Source organism: Hevea brasiliensis, chromosome 12, assembly GCF_030052815.1.
Source record: "Hevea brasiliensis isolate MT/VB/25A 57/8 chromosome 12, ASM3005281v1, whole genome shotgun sequence".
NCBI lineage: Eukaryota > Viridiplantae > Streptophyta > Magnoliopsida > Malpighiales > Euphorbiaceae > Hevea > Hevea brasiliensis.
In genome coordinates this window covers 73,004,678-73,026,340 of record NC_079504.1, presented here as the reverse complement: position 1 = coordinate 73,026,340, position 21,663 = coordinate 73,004,678, and the positions used below count along the sequence as shown (strand labels likewise).

General features: G+C 31.4%; 2 protein-coding genes across 5 annotated transcripts; both read right to left on the bottom strand.

Annotated features, from left to right (window-relative positions):
• Positions 1-4,294: 4,294 nt before the first annotated feature.
• Positions 4,295-5,571, bottom strand: LOC110637367 (RING-H2 finger protein ATL63-like). Its single transcript, XM_021787431.2, has one exon. The coding sequence runs from the start codon at positions 5,191-5,193 to the stop codon at positions 4,429-4,431; it is 765 nt and encodes a 254-aa protein (XP_021643123.1). The 5' UTR covers positions 5,194-5,571; the 3' UTR covers positions 4,295-4,428.
• Positions 5,572-6,643: 1,072 nt separating this feature from the next.
• LOC110637354 (6-phosphofructo-2-kinase/fructose-2,6-bisphosphatase) lies at positions 6,644-20,497 on the bottom strand. 4 transcript variants are annotated; one of them, XM_058131585.1, is made up of 23 exons: positions 20,062-20,496; positions 19,897-19,960; positions 19,281-19,573; positions 17,797-17,994; positions 17,210-17,419; positions 16,991-17,086; positions 16,552-16,650; positions 16,430-16,459; positions 14,219-14,272; positions 13,586-13,639; positions 13,424-13,501; positions 12,948-13,039; positions 12,818-12,875; positions 12,675-12,749; positions 10,600-10,647; positions 10,140-10,237; positions 8,941-9,016; positions 8,118-8,180; positions 7,882-7,973; positions 7,627-7,698; positions 7,482-7,545; positions 7,324-7,389; positions 6,644-6,857 (listed from the first exon to the last, which is right to left on the bottom strand). In XM_058131585.1, exons 1-23 carry the CDS (start codon positions 20,248-20,250, stop codon positions 6,780-6,782), a joined length of 2,247 nt encoding a protein of 748 aa, XP_057987568.1. In that variant the 5' UTR covers positions 20,251-20,496; the 3' UTR covers positions 6,644-6,779. The 4 variants fall into 4 exon arrangements, 3 of the variants coding, with proteins under 3 accessions (XP_057987568.1, XP_057987569.1, XP_057987570.1); XM_058131586.1 differs by having other exon boundaries at positions 7,627-7,695; positions 20,062-20,495; XR_009142125.1 differs by having other exon boundaries at positions 6,784-6,857; positions 7,324-7,385; positions 20,062-20,497.
• Between the last annotated feature and the right edge of the window lie 1,166 nt (positions 20,498-21,663).

Below are 21,663 nucleotides of genomic sequence, written 5' to 3'. Positions count from 1 at the left end.
TAGTACACCTAGTAAGATTGGTTTGGATAGGTTGGCATACCAATAGGGTTCAGTTAGCAGTACTGCACATGGCATTATGCCATTCTGTGATTTTATGGCTTTTAGCCATTCTGACATTGTGTTCATACTTGGTCTTGTGTCTAATATTATTACAGCTTATTAGCTATTCTATAGCACACCGGGAGATACAAATGTGACTGATGGTGTGATGGCCCAAGGTACTTGATACCCAATTACCCGCTTATCCAAATTTATCGATCCAAAGATAGGTTACTTGGGCAACCAAAAAAGAAAGTGGATAAATTTAATGAAATAATGAATATAACAAGTACAAAACAAATAAGACTACAAATAATTATCGAAAAACTGTCTGCATAAGATATCCATATATTTACTGCATATTTATTTTCTATTATTCCTTTTTATTATATTATTGGCACCACTAAGCATTATTACTTAGCGCGTTGCTTTTTGCCACGCGTAGATTCTGGAGAGACCGATAGAGAGCCCAGTAGACCACAGACTAGGTGAGACCATCTGCAGCTCTGCATAGTGTCCGTGTCACCTCATCGACTTCAATGCATTGGTAGGACACTAGGTTTCATTTTGGTATTTTGTAACTAACTTTTACTTTCTCATGTGTAATTGAGATTCATGTAATGTATTTTGGTATTAATGTAAATAGTAAAAATTGTATTTATGAATGAAAAAGTGAATATTTATTTGTGACTTGCATATGAATATCATATGAATGAATGAATGAGAAATGGAATTGTTGTTGAAAAATATTGAGATTTTATTGATAAATTGGAGTTTGGGAATAATTAAAAATTTTGGAAGTGTTTTTCACAGGTTCCGAAGAACTGTTTTCTCCATTTTTAGCCGGTACTCTGTCGGATTTTTTATAAAATTTGTGGAACCTCAAATAAATTGATGTTTTCCATAAATGAATTAAATAAATTATACTTCACCAAATTGTACTTCATAACTATGATAAAAATAAATAAGGAATGATAAAAATGATTGAAATAAAATAGAGTTTTCTGATACACTGTGTGATATATCTTACTCGGCTATACTGTAGACGGGTAAAAGGTGTTACAATATATATAATGAATTATGAAAAAATGAAATGAAATAAAATTTTATTTTTATAGTTATGGTAAACAATAAATTTATATTAATATTAAATTTTCATTATTTTTTTGATATTTTTATAGTATAATTAATAAATAATTAATATTATTACTTTGTTTAATATTAATCATGTTATATTATTTTATTATTATTTATAAAAAATTTTAAATTATATATATATATATATATATATATATATATATATATATATAGTAATTTCATTAAATTCTCTCTATTTTTTGTTAATTAATTATATAATTTCATTAAATTATGATTAAGTTATTAATTTTCTAATTATGTATATATAAGTTACAAATTATTTAATTATTACACTTTAATATTATAATAAGTAGATATTATTATTATTATTTAATTATTATAAATGTCTAAAAAGCTCAATTTAATTAAAGATAGGAAAAATTAAGTGGTAATCAGATTAATTTATTAATTATACTAAATAAACATATATATTAATTTTATATATGTTCTATTTTTGCTTTCTCTGATGATTAGGTGGTCTAGATTTTGTAAAATAAATTCAAGGGGAGATAAGATTTTAAATCTATCATATTTATATCAAGTAACAATTTTTAATTGAATTTATTGATTACAATTTTTTTTGTATTTCTTAAACAATTGTAATATAAAATTATTATATAATTTAATTTTTTAAATTCAATTCTTAATTATTTTGATCTTCTAAATTTAAATAATGAAAAAGTATTGATTACTAAATATAATTGTCATTCATTATAAGTTTTGAAATTTTTAATTTAAAAATGTCAATGACAGTTACTTTAAAAGAAAGTGAAATATTGTTAAACACATTATGCAATTAAATTTAGTATTTAATTGCTGATGATTTGACAACCCAAGACATTTAATTTTAAATTTTAACGAATATTATCATGATTATCTAATTATTACCACAACTAAAAGTTTAATTTCCTTTAAAATATATGCTCCAAATTAAAACCAAACATATTTAAATTTTTATGAGAAATTAATAAATGAATTTTCTTGTAAACATGTCTAATTATTAAAGGTAATACCTATCTATTAATTTTTAAATTTTTTAGAAGAGAAAAGTTAACATTAAGTTTTTTCTGTATTTTCTAAATAGTTATAATACATAATTACCAAATATAATTATTACACGTTATCATGTTTCTAATTTTTAATTTAAAAACGTTAATTACAGTAAAATTAAAGCTCATATTTACTTTAAAGGAAGATCAATATTTAAAAAGTTTTCTCTCTCTCTTTTATACATTTAATAAATTTTAATTTACTTTAATATTATTTTATTTTTATTATTTTAAAATTATTATTATTATTATTATTATTATTATTATTATTATTATTATTATTATTATATACAAAGAATAACTTATGGCCATTAAAAAAGAAAAAAAAATTATGTTTATTAAGTTCATTGATTTGAGAGTAACTATTAACTTATTTAATCAAATTTTATTACTAACATTTTAGAGTTTTAATATTTTAAATAGCAACATTAAAATTTTTTTAATTAACAATGGTTAATTACCTAATTAAATATGATATAATTAAATCTGATATATATATATATATATATATATATATATATATATTATTGTGCATAATATGAGTATTTTGCTAATAGGGTATTTTGCTAGTAGAAGTATATATTGATGCAGTTTAGATTGGGAGAATTACTATGCCTTCAAGTTTGGTTATTTGAAGGAGTTAAAAATAGAATGTAGTGTCTGGGAGTAATGTTGAAGTCAAATTTAGATCAATGGCTCATGGAATTTGTGAAGCTTTGTGAATCAAGAAATTATTGGAAGATACAAAAAATCCGCATACACTACTAATGAAAGTAATGTGACAACTAGGCAGCAATTGCAATTGCTTACAATCTTGTCCTTCATTATAGAACTAATTAAGCGCGTGGAAGTTTACAACCACTATATCAATGAAAAGATTGAGAAGGGACTAATCTTCATGATTCGCCCACTGCAGATCGAGTAGCAAATATTCTTACAAAAGGACTATACGTAAGGCAGTTCCACTACTTAATCAGCAAACTAGCCATGGAAGACATATTCACACCCGCTTGAACGGTAGTGTTGGAAATAAGGATCTCTACGATGATGTGGTAGAAATCCTTAGGATATTATATGTATAAATATTTAGATTTAGGTTCAATTTATATATGTAAAATATTTTTTACAGAAAATATTTTTTTTAAGAAAATATTTTATATTTTTTAATTATAATATTAAATTAATAGTATATATTTATATCATTTATGTATAATTATTTTAATATTTTAATATTTTAATACATTTTAAAAAATAAAAAAATGATTTTTTTCTTTTAAAAAGAGCATGTCATTTTTTTTAAGTGACTTAATTTTCTCTTTAATTAGAAAAATATTTTTTATTAACTCATTTTTCTAAATATCTCAAAAATTAAAAATGCAGAAAATACATGAAACAACTGTAGCCTTGGTCAATGCTACAAAATAGGAAAGTGTATATTCTAAATTAATTGGGTCCTATTATTCGTCGTTGTATCCACTATAAATAAAGATGCTGTGTATATTAGAAAAATAAAAAATGATTTTTTCTTTAAAAAAGATGATGTCATTTTTTTTAATGTGATTTAATTTTCTCTTTAATTAGAAAAATATTTTTTATTGACTCTTTTTTCTAAATATCTCAAAAATTAAAAAATGCAGAAAATACATGAAACAACTGTAGCCTTGGTCAATGCTACAAAATAGGAAAGTGTATATTCTAAATTAATTGGGTCCTATAATTCGTCGTTGTATCCACTATAAATAAAGATGCTGTGCATATTATTTTTCGAATTATTATTATTATTATTATTATTATTATTATCAATAATAATTATTATTATTATTATTATCATTATTATTATGCATAAAAGGAAATAAAATTTTAATATATTTTATAAATTTTAAGTTCTCTAATTACAAAAAAAATAATAATTATGCAAATCCTTTTGTTTCCAAGATTCAGAAAAAATACTCTTAACAAAGGGACATATTTTCTATATGTTACATATACAATGAAAAAAATTTTAAGAAAATAGAAAATAGAAAATATTTTCCACTAAGAAAGATCCATTGCAACATTTGGAGATAGCAGACTGTAAACATAAGCGATAGGCATTAATTGGGGTTGTTATAGCTGCTGGTGTGGAAGTAAATGAGAATGGCCATGTCGGACCTCTTCACCAAAATTGGGACAGAAAAAAAAAATTAACTCCTTCTTTCTCTTCTCAGACAATGATTTCAGAATCATTATTACAAGATTGGAAAACCTTACGTTCTGATCTATTCCTACTCAACATCCGCTTCAAAGAACAACCCAGAGAAGAAGAAGAAGATGATGATGGTGTATCATAATTTACTACAACATTATTATTTTCATTCCCATTTTCATTTTCAGAATTCGAAACATCAATCACAATCTCCACTCTTGACTCCCCATTATTATTATTTAAACCAGCTTCTGCTGACTCCATAGACTTGGCATCACATGCAGTATCACCCACCACTGCCGGAGCTCTGCAAATTGGACAATTAGAGTGGGAAAGCAACCACATGTCAATGCACTCAACGTGAAAATCATGCCCACATTTTTTCAAGCTCCTACCAATCTCATTTTCCTCGAAAAGGCTTAAACAAATGATGCACTCCAAATCTTGTTCATGCTCTTCAGCTTTGTAAACAAACAATGGAATGGAAGAAATGATTGATGGGGCAAGACCTTCTGTAGAAGGAGAAGAGGGGAAGGCGTCGAGAGTAAATGCGTGGAAATGGTGGAATCTTGAAGGGCGCAGAACGTGAGATACAGAGACGGAGCTTGATCTCCTTCTATGGCGAGCTTGTTCCAAGAACCATTTGGCGTAGATATGAAGAAGTAACACAAAGAGAATGACCACAAGGAGGGATATCACCGCAGCCAGCATTATGTTGCTATCATATGAGGATATACTGTTAATGAAGTGACTTAGTGGATAGTGTTTTGGAGTACTCAACATAGCTTATCTTCTCTTCTCTAATAGGAGGCTAAACCACAACGAGACTGATGCTTGTGTGAAATTTTGTAGCAAAGAAGGAATAATATGATTAGTTATAGACAACCCACGAGATTAAGATATCAATGGAATCTTCGTCTTCCTATTTTTCGATGCTTGAGTTGCATATAAATGTAAGACGTTGATTAAGGACTAAATTATGGGTAACGTGCCCATACAACATTTGCGTGTATTGGTTAGCAAAAGCACAGACTGCGTGTCTATAGTGTACTTTGAAGTCAAAAAGAATCCCTTTATCCAAGGAATGAATGAGACTTATGCATGATGGAGAAGAGAAAAAAAAGGCCGAAATGAAGGACTCGTGAAGGCGACGGCAGCAGAAGGGTGGGGTTGTTGAACTCATCTGCTTGTTTTATTTTATTTGTTTAATGAGTATTTAGACACAGATCCCAATGACCAAACAAATCTATTCAGCCATTCATTCCTCTCATCTCTTTCTAGTTGAGTCATCGGTGGGGTAGGGTGGGGCCACGTCATCATATGGTGGTCAATCTCTTTCAGGGGTCCCATGTGAGTTTAAGTAGATGGTTCTTTTGACCCAATAATTTCCAGTCCACTACTAGACCACTGCTCGTTGCTCGCCTCAGGTCTTTTTTCACTGCTTATCTCAAGGCAACTGAACACTTTAGCTGGGTATTAGCTCGTGACCTCTGACCCCTCTTAAGGGTAAATGTACCATTTACTTTGTGACCCTTCTCCTACTCCTACATGTAGACCAATGACCAGCACCTAAGGACGAGCTTAACAATAACCCTAACATAGCCCCTACGTTTTGTAAGAACTGAAATTACAATCGCAGCTGTTGCTGCCGCCGAGTTATTAGAGGCTTTGATTTGATAAAAACTCCAAGCTTGAAATTAAGTTTTAAACCCATTCAATAAACGAGCTAAATTTAAGTTCATTAATATTCAATTTATTGAAGCTCCTATACTCATTTATTTAATAAATTCACAAATCAACTCATTAACAGTCTCAAACTGATTCATTTAATTAAAATTATTTAATTTTAAAAATTTATTATCTTTAAACCTAACAAAATTAAGTAGTTTTAAACTTCATAATCTTAAGCTGAAAACTCACTAAAGCTGTAAATGAATCAACCTACTGGCAAACTATTCAAGTCTAAATGATCAACTCATCTAGACTCACTTTTCAAACAAACTAATCTTGAACTTATTAATATTCAGCTTATGTTTCAAATAAACCGAACTTGAACTCAAAAAAATTTGACAAGCAAAGCTTGAGCTCTTCAAATCTCGACTGGATTTGTTTACGCTCAGTAAAGCTATGAGATGTTAGGAGTGGATTACCACTAGGTACTACCATCTTCGGCCTTGATTTTTTAAACACATTTTCCTGCCGTGTAAGTGGCAGATTCATAGACATTAAGATCTGAAAAACAAATATGCTAAAACATTGGAAATGAGTTATTTACAGCATCACATTAACTTTCATACATCAATTATTGCAGAGAGTCGAATCTCCATTGGAAATTAAATGGAAAAATATGGAATTTTCTATAACCATGTTCAATCCATGAGTTTGTATCTTTTCTCTTGGACACCTGTAACTCCCATTTGTATCTCTATTATAGTATGAAGTGGCATCTGAAACAATACAACTCCGTCAGAGAGTAGCTATTAAAATATGTAATAAACGCTAAAATTCCCAATAATCATATGAAGATCCATGTTTCACCAGAAACTTAAATGGGCATTGTTTCATCTTCACTTAGCCAAGAATAATCATGTTCTTGGTTTTTACTAAACATGTGGAACAATAATCCATATGAGGTTAACAATGAATAATTGTAACCCATGTAACTTTTAACCCCTCATATAATGTTATTTGGATTCTTAAAGAGACTAGGTTAACTTTTCACCTCATTAATATTTATATTTTTTTGAGGGGTTAAATATTAACATTGGGAGACCTAGGTTAATAATTACTATCTTTGAATGTTAAAATTTACAATAGTAATATTTAACCCTTAATTTTTTAACCTTCTATTAAACATATAGCTGTAGAAATACCATTACCCTCAGAGCTAGTTTTTAATCATTCATGGCTTACCTCAATATGGGGAATTTCTTTCAGAGGCCTATCAGCGAAGTATGCGTACAAAGCTCTTAATACTGCCTGCACAGAAGAGATTAAAAAGAGACTAAAGGTCTTCTAAGGTTTACTACTAAAACATTAGACAATAAGGAAGTAGAAGTCTAATGTTTAACCTGATGAGAAATCACTACGACAGGAGCTCGTTGCCTTTCAAGTTCAATAATCACAGGCTCTAGCCTGCATTAATATGGAAAGCTGGTTTCATAACGTGTTCAAATTATATACTACAAGTTTTAGTCAATGTTGCTAATTTTAAACCTTTGAATGACATCCAGATAAGATTCTCCTCGAGGATACCGGTATCTCAGCTTGTCCTTCTTACGAGACCTGCTTTTGGGGACAAATCCAGCAAATAAACAATGTGAAAGCACAGAGGGAAAAAAATGTAAAGCAAATGCAAGCTTTCATGTGAAAACAACCTGCACTAATAGCTATCAAAGATTCCAAGTTTACTAGATAGTTGATAATTAGTAACAAGGGGCAAAACATATTTTTAGAGAACACAAAACTTACTCATACTCCTCAGGCATGTTCTTTTTTATTTCTTCATAAGTCATTCCATCACATACTCCAGCATTTATCTCATCAAGGGCACGCCATTGAATCTGTCAAATATGTTATGAACTGTCAAATTTTAAGTAACCACGCCTATACTTATGCCAATAACCATCTATTACCCAGAGAAATAAGCAAAGTATGTAATTACTATGCCAAACAGGTAAACACTGTTTTTTTTATTCAACACTAACCTTAGGAAATCCAACGATTGGACTAGCTGTGAGAATGGTTCTCTGCAGTGTGCTAGTCCAAATCTACATACAAAAAATTAAAAAAAAATGTCATTAAGTCCAAAATGTTAATTGCAGACAATCTGGGCTCAAATAAACCTGCAAGTGATAAATAGATATTAAAAGGTTACAATTTTCCCGACAGTGAAAAGGTTGGAGGGATTAAAATGAGCAGAAACCAGCAAAACAAAAAGCATCTATGATTTTGTAAAATGAACAAGATGTAGACCAGAAATTTTTTTCTTTATAAAGGAAAAAAAATAAAATTAAGATAATAATAAAAAAGACATGAAAATTAGATGGACAAAATTTACCTGAAACAAAAAGGCTTCAGGAAAATGTAATGAGTAGCATCCAAGAAGCTAAACATGTTTATTTATTTATTTATTTTTAAATTGACCAGTAAACCTTACAATTTGGAAAAATCTTGACCATTAAATTAGGTTTTACAATTTGGAAAACTTCTTGAGCTAATAAGCTTTTAAAAGAAACAACTTATGGTACTACTACCAAAAGCTTCCTCACTTATAAGTGCAAATTTTATAGATGCTATAACACCAATAAACAGAAAACTAGGTGATTAAGATGCAAAAAAGACCAATAAATAGAAAATTAAGTGATGCTTTTAGAAAAGACATCCATGCTATGTGGGTACATTTAGCAACAAAAGAATAGACACAAAGAAGGCTCTAGACACTGTAAAAGCATTTTACTAATTTAGTTACCTATTATTTAGGACAATAAATACTACAAAAGGTTAAGTTTGCACATTAGTGAAGCTTACAGAGGCAGCCTTCTCAGATTTCAGTCGTTTTTCAACGAAGTTGGCAAGTTTCTTCGCATAAATTTCTCCAGCATCACTGAGGAAACAAATTATCATATTTTACAGTAACTTGAAGTAATCTCAAAGAACATAAATCACAGAAAAATTAGAAAGCATCCATATTGGCCATCAAAATAAAGAGAATATAACATTATAATGTGAATAGACATATGACTGGGCTAACTTTTATGTGCCATTACATTCAATCCTTGTCCAGAGATCTCAAGGTCTGGTCATGGACTACCAAACACAGAGTTCAAGCCTTATGAATAGCTGCTTTATGAAAAATTGCTAGGTTAGAAATGAATCCATATCAAACACCTTTGGAACCTGACATGGTGAGACAAACCTTCTTAAATGGGCTGCTAACTTACTATCCTCTTTCTCAGACTCAAGCAGATAAGTGCCTTCAGAAAAATAACTCAAACTTTAAAAACACAAAGGAGTTGCATTTTATAGAAGGCTAAGAAAATAACACACAAACTGATGTTATAGGTCTTCAATAAATCACTGATTTCTAGGATTTTATTATTTTTCTAATACACTTCTTGCTTGTATGTTGCTGATATAATAACAGTAATTATTTCGGCTATTTAAGCCCCATACTTAACCATTTCAATCACTAAGAATTCTGTCCTGCCCAACATTGGCAACAAGTATTTTTTTAAAATACTTATGTTCAGAAACTGAGAGGCCAAAAGCAAGATGTTGGCCGTCAGTCCTGCATTTTAGGTAGCATGAAGGCTTTGGTATTATATGCATGTCTGTAGAGTGTCCCTTCAAGAAGAACTAGTAAATAAAATACAATGAAAGGAGAAAACAAAATGCTAAACATAATACTAGCATAACCTATACCAAAATTATACTTTCCAGAAGAACGCCTTGTTGTTGCGCTAAGGAGATAGTGTTTGTTCATCATGCTTTGCTTATTTTCTGAACAATAATTATCACGGAAATTTTTTGTGAAATAAAATTTAATTAAGTAAAAACCAGCCCACAAAATCAGTGCAGCCAGATATAACAGTATGTGGGACATCTGAAATTAACAATCAAATTTACATATGCATAAGTTTCATTTCATAGTAACACTAGCAAGTAGCAACTTCTATAACTGTTTGAATTTATGTTAAAAAGATTATTATTATCTCGAAACCTAATACCTCAAAACAGTGTCTCCACCAATTCTGCCCCTAACATTATCCCGACTTTCTCCATGCCTAGTAAGTAATATTGGGCGGGGTGTGAGATGTGTATTCACCTGCAACAGATTAATCAAGGTTCTTGGTGTGCATCAAAGTCAAACAAACGAGCACAAAAGATGAAGAGATTATAATGATACCATTTATCATCCATCAACGTCACCTCATATGCCCAGACTATTCAAATCTATCCTATAGAACATGTACAGGCACCTTTATAAAACCATAAATATTCATAGATTGCTCTTCCATATTCAAGAAACTTGAAACATAATATAGTTGAGAAACTGAAACTATAATCAGCACCAGTAATCATACTAATAATGTCATAAATTTTCAAAAATTAAGAGAAGTGACTGAGAATCCATTTTTCTAACATGCAAAGGAAAAGCCAATACAGATTCTTGACAAGACAACATACCAAGAAAAAGACAATTCGTCCAGGAAGGTAGCCGCTGATATTGTTTACCTGAATCAGACGAAATGTTTCTGAATAAGTAAAACCATTATTCATGTGAAGAGTGATTGCCTTAACATACATACTAATAAGCTGAGACCTGAAAGACAACAGAAGTGCATAAAGTCCAACCATGGGAATTTTCAGGGCAAAACAAGAAGCATGTTAAATCTCATTTCTAATAGTCATGCATGGCTAGAATCAAGATGTTAAGACAACTGAATACATAAATTGCATCAACCTCAACCAACAAAATACAACCATCATGTAGATGTACTGTATTCCTTTAGGAGTCTGTACAGATGTCTTTAGGAGTCCTTTTATTTAGGAATCTTAATTTGATTCCAAATTAAGTTAGTACAACAAGATTCCTTTTATTTTATTATTTATGACTATTTTTCATTGTGCATGACTTGCACTCCAAACAGCTCCATAAACCTCCCTCTCTTCCATAATTCTGTTTCTTAAACCTCTTCCCTTACAAACCTTCCTTACAGTCCCCACAAATTTTTTTCAACCTGAAAAATGCAATATGGTATTTTCTCTGTTTTTCTTCTTACTTGCCTCTGTTCTTAGAAGACAAATTTGCATGCATAGTGTTGTAATTTAGAATGATAGAAAAGATAGAAGAAAATAACAAGAGAAGGATTTACGTAATTCGGCTACGAAGAGCCTACGTCCACAAACATGTATCAGCACAATAAATAAAAGTCCATATTTATGATAGAAGATACAAAGATATATATGGCATCCCATAAATCACTCCTTACTACTAAAAACATTAATCAAGCCAAATATTTTGCAAATCAATCACAAGAGTTTCTCATAATCAAATCCCATGAATTAAAGGAAAAATCTCATCAATTCCAACACCGCATTGATGAGATTTTTGCTAAAGTCATGGATCGATCCTCAAGTGTGTTTCTTTTTTTTTTAAAAAAAAAAAAAAGCTGGATACCATGTAGAAGAAAAATAATATGGGAGAAAATAGATTTGGGACTCAAACCCTCGACTAAAATGGAGGAGGAGAATATATGAGAAAAATAGCTTTGGGCTCAAACTCTAGGCTAAAATGAAGAAGGTGAATATGGGAGAAAAATAGTTTTAGGACCCAAATCCCACGCTTTAATACCATGTTGAAATTTAGAATGATAAAAAAGATAGGAGAAAATAACAAGAGAAAAATTTACGTGGTCCAGCTACAGAGAGCCTATGTCCACCAACACAAAACATCAAAGAGTTACATTTAATTCACTTCTACATTAGCATAATATGTAAGAGTCCATATTTATAATGGAATATACAAGATATATATTGCATCCATAAATCTCTCTTCAATATAGACATTAATCAAGCCAATGATTTTTCTTATCAATCACATGAATTTCTCATAATTATATACCATGAATTAAGGGAAAATCTCATCAATTCCAACACACAAAATATTAATAAGCCAACAAGAGCAATGCGTTAATTCTTTTCTTTAATAAGGGGTAGGCATCCATCCCAATATTAAAATAAGCGATAACTCAATGTTTCCTCAACACCTAGGATACTTAGAGCATAAGATTTAGTTTCTGATTTCTACAATAGATACCTCAAATCATAATTACCTAAAACCTCAAGGAGCTATCACCAATCCTTCCTCACTGTACTAAACCCTTGTTATACACACAAGTAACTAGTTCTTAGATCAGTCATATGCCACAGCCACAAGTATGTATAAAACCACAAGGAACAAAGAAGAAAAGAGGGAAACAAAAACATCAGATTCAGACGTAGTGCATCTATCAATATCAAGTGTACTTGAGGCTAGATTTTATATCTACTAACGGGTTAGATGCTCTCGAACACCCCAAAACATGTTCAGGCAAAATTTACCAATTATAACAATTGTTGCTTCAAGACAAACTGTTAAATTGTCATGATTTTGCACCATAATACATTAAGTAACATCCTCCCTGAAGTATATATTTTGTTCACAAATACATGCCTATAAGAATTAGATACAAGAAGGGGGGAGAGATAGGAAAGCATACTTGTATTTGTCCACCATGTCCACTGACCATATCGATCATTTTGATATAGGATCCTTCTTCCACAGGCTCATAAACCTAGCAACAGAATTTTAATCCACCATTTGGAATCAAGCATCAATAACACATTAAGACATAGGAAATACTTTCTCATAATTGGCCAGTCGATCCTTGAAATCTTGATATCCAGCTTCATAATCTGGCCTGCATAATTACAGGAAGCATAAATACAGAATACTTGAGGTCAAAAGTAAGCAGCTTCAGATATAACCATACTGCTCAGCATAGTCAGGGCTTTGTTGAATTTTAAGACGTATATTTCTTTCAATAATGCGTTCATCATTGCATATTGTTTCCAAAAAAATAATCTGCAATGAAAGAATAAGTGAATCAGAAGAGTTCAATCCTACTCATTACACTTTGGTTACAGTCCAATAAAATTTGGTTTCTTTGCACTTTATTTCCTTATACATTATATGTTAACCACTGGTACTGAAAATTAAGTGATGAGATACCAATTTTGCAAAAATTACTCTGCAAGTCTTCCTGTTATTGAAGAGATGGGAGGAAGAGATGTTTGCATGGAGGAGATTTGATAAGAAACAAAAATAAAATAAAATCACAAAAGTGCAAAATCAGGGAGAAACAAATTAAAAATGCTAATTCCAAAAGGATAAGCATCACCTAGACACCTAATCACATAGGTTCATACTAATTAAGTTTAGAGCTGCATGCACAAATAGTCCTAGTACCTTGCACTTTCCTTCAGCCATTTTCATCAGCATATTCCTCCTACTTCTGGTACTGTTTGTTGCATCAAATATTCCTACCTGCAAGGAATTAAAATGAACAAAAACCAAAGGGTTGCGTAGGCAAGATAGAAGCACCACAGTATTTTACATAAACCATAATACCTGGCCACCTTCTTGCATCCAGGTAGTCATATCATCCATTGCCAGTGCTGCTACCTAGTAGCATTTGACAAATTAAAACTATGTACAAAGGAGAATGTTAATATGGTGGGGTCAAATCATCTCAGAAAAAATAAATTCAGCAATACAGCATTTTTGACAACAGACAAGTCTGTCTTTATGGGATTAGAGATCCTTTCTCTCCCTCTATCATTAACACACTTAATATTTCACTTAGAGTTTATCTGAATCAAATGATTTTTACAGTAAAAGCCAAATCATAAATCCAAATATTTCAATGGATCAATACTCAGATTAATTCACATGTTTAAATGAAAGACTGTAAGGTGAGCTATTATCAGATTTTATTCTTTAAATGTCAATAAATATTCTATCATCATCCCATAAAAGAAAAATTAATTCTATCATCATCTCGACAGGGAAAACTGCTATAGCTGAACCTATAAAATATTAAATGTTTATCCAGTCCAACCAAACACTTAATTCATGCTCAGAGAAAAAGTTAACTAAAACCCGTCCAACATATCACAGGATAAAAGAAAAATAACCACAGGCTCAAGAGGAAACAAAGTCATCATAATTGACTGAAACAATATTTAGTTGACGGATATTCACCTCATTACGTGCCTCCATGCCTTCAGGATTGTCACCTCGGAAAAAATCTGCAGACTGCATTAGCCAAAGTCATCAAGAAATGTCCAAAAGAATATGGTCTGACCAATTTATATCCCATATAAATTAAGTCCAAATAATTACTTATTTATGTTTTGAGCCTACCCATTTATATCACATATAAATTAAGTCCAAAACGTGAAATTGCCATATTATGCATTTTGGGCCTACCCATTTATATCTCGTATAAATTAAGTACAAAATACAATTCACCCATTTATTTTGAATTTTGGCTTCAAGACATGCTAATGATTTTGAAATTTAATTATAAACCAAATTCATTAATTTAATTTAATTAATTAATTAATTAAACTCTTTAACTAATAAATCAAATTAATATTTCTTGATAGGTTCACAACTAATTGACAATGAGATTATAATATCAACACCTTGATATTACTAGAAAAACTTTTATACACCAAGAGTGAAATCCCCATTTAACTCTTGGCTCTCATAAGTCAAAATTGACACCTAACGTAATGTATTATGGCTACCCAATTAGTAATGAATGTTTTTCTCATTTCATCAACATTCCATGAACCATATTTGTAAACAAAAAATTAGCAAAAAAAAGGTTGAAACTCGATTGACCCATGTGACCCATGATCAAGTAGACTAGGTTTTACAAGCTTTTAATGGGTTCTAGAATTTCCAGTTTTTAAGAGTGACCCTGACCAGCCACAGGCCCGGTTCCCAAGTTTTCTGGTTGAACCAGCTAGGTAGGTCTAGGTTTCACAACCATGGTATTAAGTCCTTGGTCAACAACAGAAACAAATTTTTAAAAAAGATAAAAATAGTATTAATAAACATCAAATAATTAATAAAATTGATGTAAGAGAGAGTTTAGTGTTCCATGGCTTGAATCTTTCTAATCACCCACAACAATAGGGGAAAAAAAATATATCTAGAGTTCAATTCTCGAATTTTGAAAAGACAAACTTTGCCTATAGAGTGCGTGGCAGCCATGGCTGTTGGAACTTGGAATTACTCAAGAAAGTTAAATTCTTGTGTTTAGTTTGAAAGGGATTTTTTTTTTTTTGGCAGTTAAATTCCTAAATCTGTGCTTCCCATCTTTATTTTTCTATGTACATGAAGCACTTTACCATCTCAAAGGGTAGGAAAGATACTTTCCTATGAGGTGGGAAATTAAATGAATAGATATAGACACTAAAGCCTTCAAATCTATTAATATTTACACAAAATAACCTCCTACATCTTATTATTTTAAAAGATATATAATTCTTATCAATAAAAATTATATCATATTATATATTTATTTATCACAAATCATATAATTTAAACCATCAATATTTTATATATTTTAAGTGTTTCATCTGAAAACAAATATCTGTATTTCAAGCTAGTGTGGCAATTATGATAAATTTCATTGCATTATGATATGTGATTCTAGATTAAATAAAAAAATATATATTTAGACTAGGGTATTATGGTAATGTAACTCACTATTTCACTTTATTTGTACTTTCTCATACAATAACCAAATTTAATAAATGTACAACTACTAACCCTTAATCCCAAACTGGTTGGGGCTGACTATATCGATTCTTTCTTGCCATTCAGCTCTATTAGACACCAAGAAAACTTAATAAATGTACATTTTAAAGAAAATTTAAACAGCAACCAAACAAGAAAACTTTACATTCTTCAAATTACTTGTCTAGACATCTAACCACCAAACACTCACCCTCATAAGGTATAGAGGATTTCCAGAAAAGGAAAGAGAAGATAATGAGAGATATAATTACTAAGCCAGAAGAATTACAAAAACATTAAAATAATAAAATATGATAAACAACAACAGAGGGCTGTAAAGGATGATAGAAGTAAAGAAGAAGGAAATTGGGTATGTTAGATGGATAATATATATATATATATATATATATATATATATATATAGAGAGAGAGAGAGAGAGAGAGAGAGAGAGAGAGAGAGAGGAGCATTCCATGGGTTAGATGTTAAAGCATACTTTTAACAACATTGGAAACATCAGTTCATGGAAACCAAAAATGTTGAAGGAGTTCCTTCATCAATAAAAATAAAAAATAAAATAAAAAATAAGAAGGCACAAAGTTACTTTCATAATCAAGAAAATAAAACATAAAAAACATAGACTGATTAAGAGTTAGGTATACCTGATTAGCTCCATGCTTAAGGCGTCGATACTGTTGCACCAATAATAGAAACATATTAACTATAAACTTTTCTAGAAGAAATCTGAGAAGTATGCAAACTTTTGTGGTGAAACATAACTGACCTTCCCAACATTGAAGTGTTTGGTATCATGACCCAACCAGCGAAGATATCTTGTAAGTTTCGCAGCAGTAAAAGTCTTGCCTCGAGCAGGCAAACCAACCTAATGTACAAGCAACAGCAAGTTCTGTCTGTTATCAACAGTTGATATGAATTAATGTTTGCACCATTCAACTCGAACTTCATATATTTTTCAAAATCCAACTATAAAATTCTCCATAAAGGGGCATTTGGTCAAGGTTCAGGCAACTAGTGATTTCGGGTAAAGTGTTTGGTTAGAGATTCTATATTGCATTGGTGCACTACTCTTGTACACAAAGGGTTCATAAACTCTCAAAAATCCAATCTCAAAAGCTTTACATTTAAATAGTGGGAGGAGGAGAGAATAAAACAGGTGATAAATTTCATTGCCAATTCAGATTATCATTTATGCAGGAATATACCAGAACAATTGCCAAATGTCTATCCTCCTTTGGTCCAAGCATCTGATCAGCTACAGCTGCTGCTGCAACAGCTCCAGCAGCTGCTGGCATTGAATTCTGAAAAAAGATTTGAGACTTAAAAATATGACAGAAAAACTGCCACTGGATACAGCAGAAAGATAAATAAATAAATAAAGACTGCACAATCTTAACTACTATGAGATAATCTTTGGCACAAACCTTGGTTTCTGTGTCCAGTTTGAGATCAAAAGCAAAAGTACTTGAACTGGATGATTTAACTAGCCTAGGAGATCCAACCCCCCTATCCACAAAGAGTCCCCTGTGACCATCTTGCTTTTGCAAAGGAGAAAATGTCCCCACTGACTTCGATTCAACCAACCCAGAACCTGAGTAGACCCTGGATGGATCTGGGATACTGACCTCCATCTCCTATGTAACATAAATGTACAGTTAAATATAAAGCATATAATACAGATTACAGACAGCACAACGTCTGTCAGCCACATAAACAGGACAACAAATGCCCGGTCTAAGGTCTACAACAATAATATCACCCTGCATAAAATCCACTTATGCTTGCAATTGCACTTGGTAAAGTTTAAAGCCTCAGGCCCCACAAAACTAGTATTATTGAATTGCCACTGACACTGAGTTGAGCAATGAGGAAATTTGCAATTGAAATTATAAGCTAATGAACATAAGAAAATCTAATAGGATATCTCCACACCAATATGGTTAACCTAAATATTTCTAGACATGCAATAAAATCTTGGTTGTATTTTTAAAGATCAGACATGAAGATAAACCTTAATAGTTGCAGGCCGATCAACAGAAAAACTACCATCCTTATAGGAATTTGAAGCATTGCCTGAGCCATCACCACTTGAAAACCTTGGATTCTCAGCATTGTTAGCTGCATATACCAGACCTGAGTTTGCAGAAGTTGATGGCGCTGGGATGACATAATGTTCAAGATCCAGCTCCAAACTAGCTGAGGAGCCATTCTGCAAGAAATTGGAAAGATTTTCTGTAGTAAGTGAACAAAAACTATCATCATAAAATATACACAAATAATTAATCCACCCAGTAGATGATAGATAGAATCAACTGTTTCAGCAGAGAAAACACCTCAATAGAACTCAATTGCTCAACTAAACAGTTCTCCCTAATACTTCGCCATCTTGAAATAATGATTTAATTCCATAATATCTAGCTTGGGTGAGGGAAACTTTTAACATTTAAAAGCAATAGTCAGGAAAACGTGGGTGGTGAAACCATGAAAGAGAAAGAAATGGTTGCATCTATTTCCAGGCAGTAACTGGTAAATTGCCAAAAATATCATGCAGGCATTATTTTAGACTATGTAAGCATATTCCAAAATATACACATGATCAATACAGAATTAGTTAATCATCCAATGCATGTAGACTTACCAGAAATAATTAAAAAGAAAAAATAACAAAAAGAAATAATATAAACATCTACAATAAAGTAAGAAGGCAGGTTCCAATATCATGTTGAAGTATCTAGCCCAAAAACTTAAACTAGCACGGGCAGAGGCCATTATGGGATAAAAAGTCACCAAACTTAAAACCAGAAACTTGACCAATATGGATAACTCAATACTCTTCCTCACCTTCAAGTTTGTAGAATTATATACCTGACACAGCATAAAAAGTGAGCATGGCATGCCTATTCCATGGATAATAACAACACAATGAAATACAATGGCAAGCTCTGATAACATATCAGAACATCTCACCTAAAAACTTAAGGTTAACAGTTGGAGAGATTCTAGCAATGAATTCACACCAAATTTAAGAAAAAAAAAATGGTATGGTATTAATCAGTGTTGTCCATTCCCAAAAACAAAGAGTTATGGAGCAGGCAACACATTCAAGTGACATCAAGCAATGGATTCCAAGATTTGTATCCCCACAAACAATTAAGAATAAACTCTCAGAAGAAATAGCTTAAAGGGGGCCATCAAACTATGAGAGTTCGAAAGATGTCACAGAAACAGTTATGTTTTGGCTCTTCGTAACAGTGAATTCAGATATGCTGGGAAGAGAGAGAGAGAGAGAGAGAGAGAGAGAGAGAGAAGGGGGAAGGGGGGTGGGGGGGGGGGGGGAGGAGGGGAGTGAAGATAATAATCCTTACTAATTACTTGACAACAGAATATGAAACAAACATACTATTCAACAAAATATCGTCAAAATGACATAGCACCATGCTATGCAACATACATAACCAACTGGAACGTGTAACAAATTTATGATTTTAGGCACACCTCAGCTCCTGCAATTGGCACAGAATTGATACTGACATCAGGAATCCCACGAACAGTTGAAGGTTGGAGATTCTCCTGATAAGCTCTCCAACTAGCAGCAAGGTCAAAGGGTGAAACTCTGTCTGCTTTAATGAACACTCTATATTCATGAACCTCATCACCATTCCTAAAGACAGCCAGTCTAGATTCCCCTTGCAATGTTCCCCTAGAAAGAAGCCGATTTGGGCCATCCTCAACCACGCAAGGACTGTTGCTGTACTTTGGCTTCAACAAGAACTTGAAATCCAAAGTTTCTATTTGTAAAAAAAAAAAGTAAGTAAAGAAATAACCTAGGAAAGCTATGCACTACTTGATAGGAAATAAGTGCAAGGGAATGAAACTACCACTGAGATTTCAATTGTCCAATTTCACTATTTTCAAACACTCAATTTTTTACCAAAGAAAAAAATACTAAAAAAACTGAGTTAGTTTATAAAGAATAATAATAAAAACAGATTCTTGTAATCAAAATTCTATTCATTTTTCTCTTTCAACTTGTTTTTCTCAGCAACCAAACAAAAGGGTAACCAAAATGAAGGAGCTCATAGTGGTAGGTAAAGCAAAGTAATTCTCATACCGTGATTTGGAGGAACAACAAAGCTCAATTCCCACATTGAAGCCGATTCGCGCTCCATTGAAAGCTAAACATTAAAATTTTTTTCAGAAAAAAAAAATTAAAAAGTGAAAACTAATAACTGAATTGAACATTTTCATAAAAAAAGAGGGAAAAATGTCTAATTACAGCTTTAGAAGAATCCCAGGAGCCAACAAGAGGAACGGAGCCATAGACATGAGGGATAAGGTCGCCCTTTCGCTTATAGTTCTCCATTTTAAGAGACACATAGAGCTGACCTCCAGCTTGGTCCAGACTCTCTTCTCGCCCTTCCCCATGAGAGCTACCATCCGCATCCTTGGAGGAACCCGTTCCCATTCGCAAACTCTTATCGCCAAAACTAGCAATTCTTGATTGAATTTATTCTCATCCTAGAATTTAAGCATGCACAGACATGTAGCAGAGGCAGAGAGCATATTCTGCCTTGTGGGTGTTCGAGCAATTTGCAGCGTTGGATTGGGATTGGATTGGATTGGATAAGAGAGAAAGGGAAGCGAGGAGAACGATTGAGAGGAGGGATAATAAATGGTGCAGGATAGACGAAGTTTTGGCTGTTGGTTTTATCGAAAGCGAAGTAGGGTAGAGTACTAGTGTTTTATCAGGGAATGGGCCGCTGCTGGGCCACATTCTTCTGATTCGCAGGAATAAAGGTCAATTTACCCTGAAAATAACATCAAGAGGACATTAAAAGAGGTGATTTCAGTTATAAGCAAATCAAAATTGCATATGAGTAAAAAATTATAATTAAATTGATATTTAATATAATAAGGCATTTTCTACTTATACGTCTTTTACCAATCTTATAGTTTCACGCTTTTATATTTTTAATAACTTACTTATAACTTATTTATTTATTTTAAAATTATTATTTGATAAAATAAAAGATTATATTATTTTAATAATTTTTAAATTTATTAAATTTATTCTCATTTTAATAAGTATAACATTTAATTACATATCTTTTTTGAGAATTTTAATAAATAAATTACTTATGAAAATCTTTTAATAAAATATTTAAGCTATTTAAAAATTATTTTTAAGTAATTTTATCAAACAATTAACTACTTATTTTTAGTTTAAATTTTAAGTTAAAAAAATATATTTTAGATCAAATGTTAAAAGTGAGTAATCAAATCAAAAAATTTTTAAATTTAAAATCCAAAACTTAAGTCAATTAAGCCCAGTAAGTATGTATATTACACATGAAAAATAAATAAATAAATTTAAAATTGTTTATTTAATATAAAGAGGATTAAATAATAAAATAATTTTGAATAAATACTCTCAAAGCCATAAATCATTCTCTTACTATTTAATCTTACAGAGACTACAGCCTTATTACAATCATTATCCAACAAAATCCATTGTGAGGACTGTAACTTGACTAATTCTAACAATCTTTAGCTTTCTTTTCCCCCACAATCTTTTTGGAAAGCTTAGCTTCTTCCACCTAAACCACTCAAAGAGTCCCACTCAAGCTACACTTGAAGCAAGAGTTAAAACGGTACGGTTCAATATCACATTTTGATATTACAACATTATAAATACCAAATCCTTTGAACTTTCAACCAAGCGAGGTTTTTTTCTAAAAGGTGGCAAGCTAAAAATAAATTTATCAAAAGGGAGTGATGAACAAAATATTTATCTAAAGGGGTTATCTAAAGGGGTTGAGGGTCACTAACATGAAAGAAAGGGAGTGGGACACGAGACTACATATAGCGTCCACCAAAA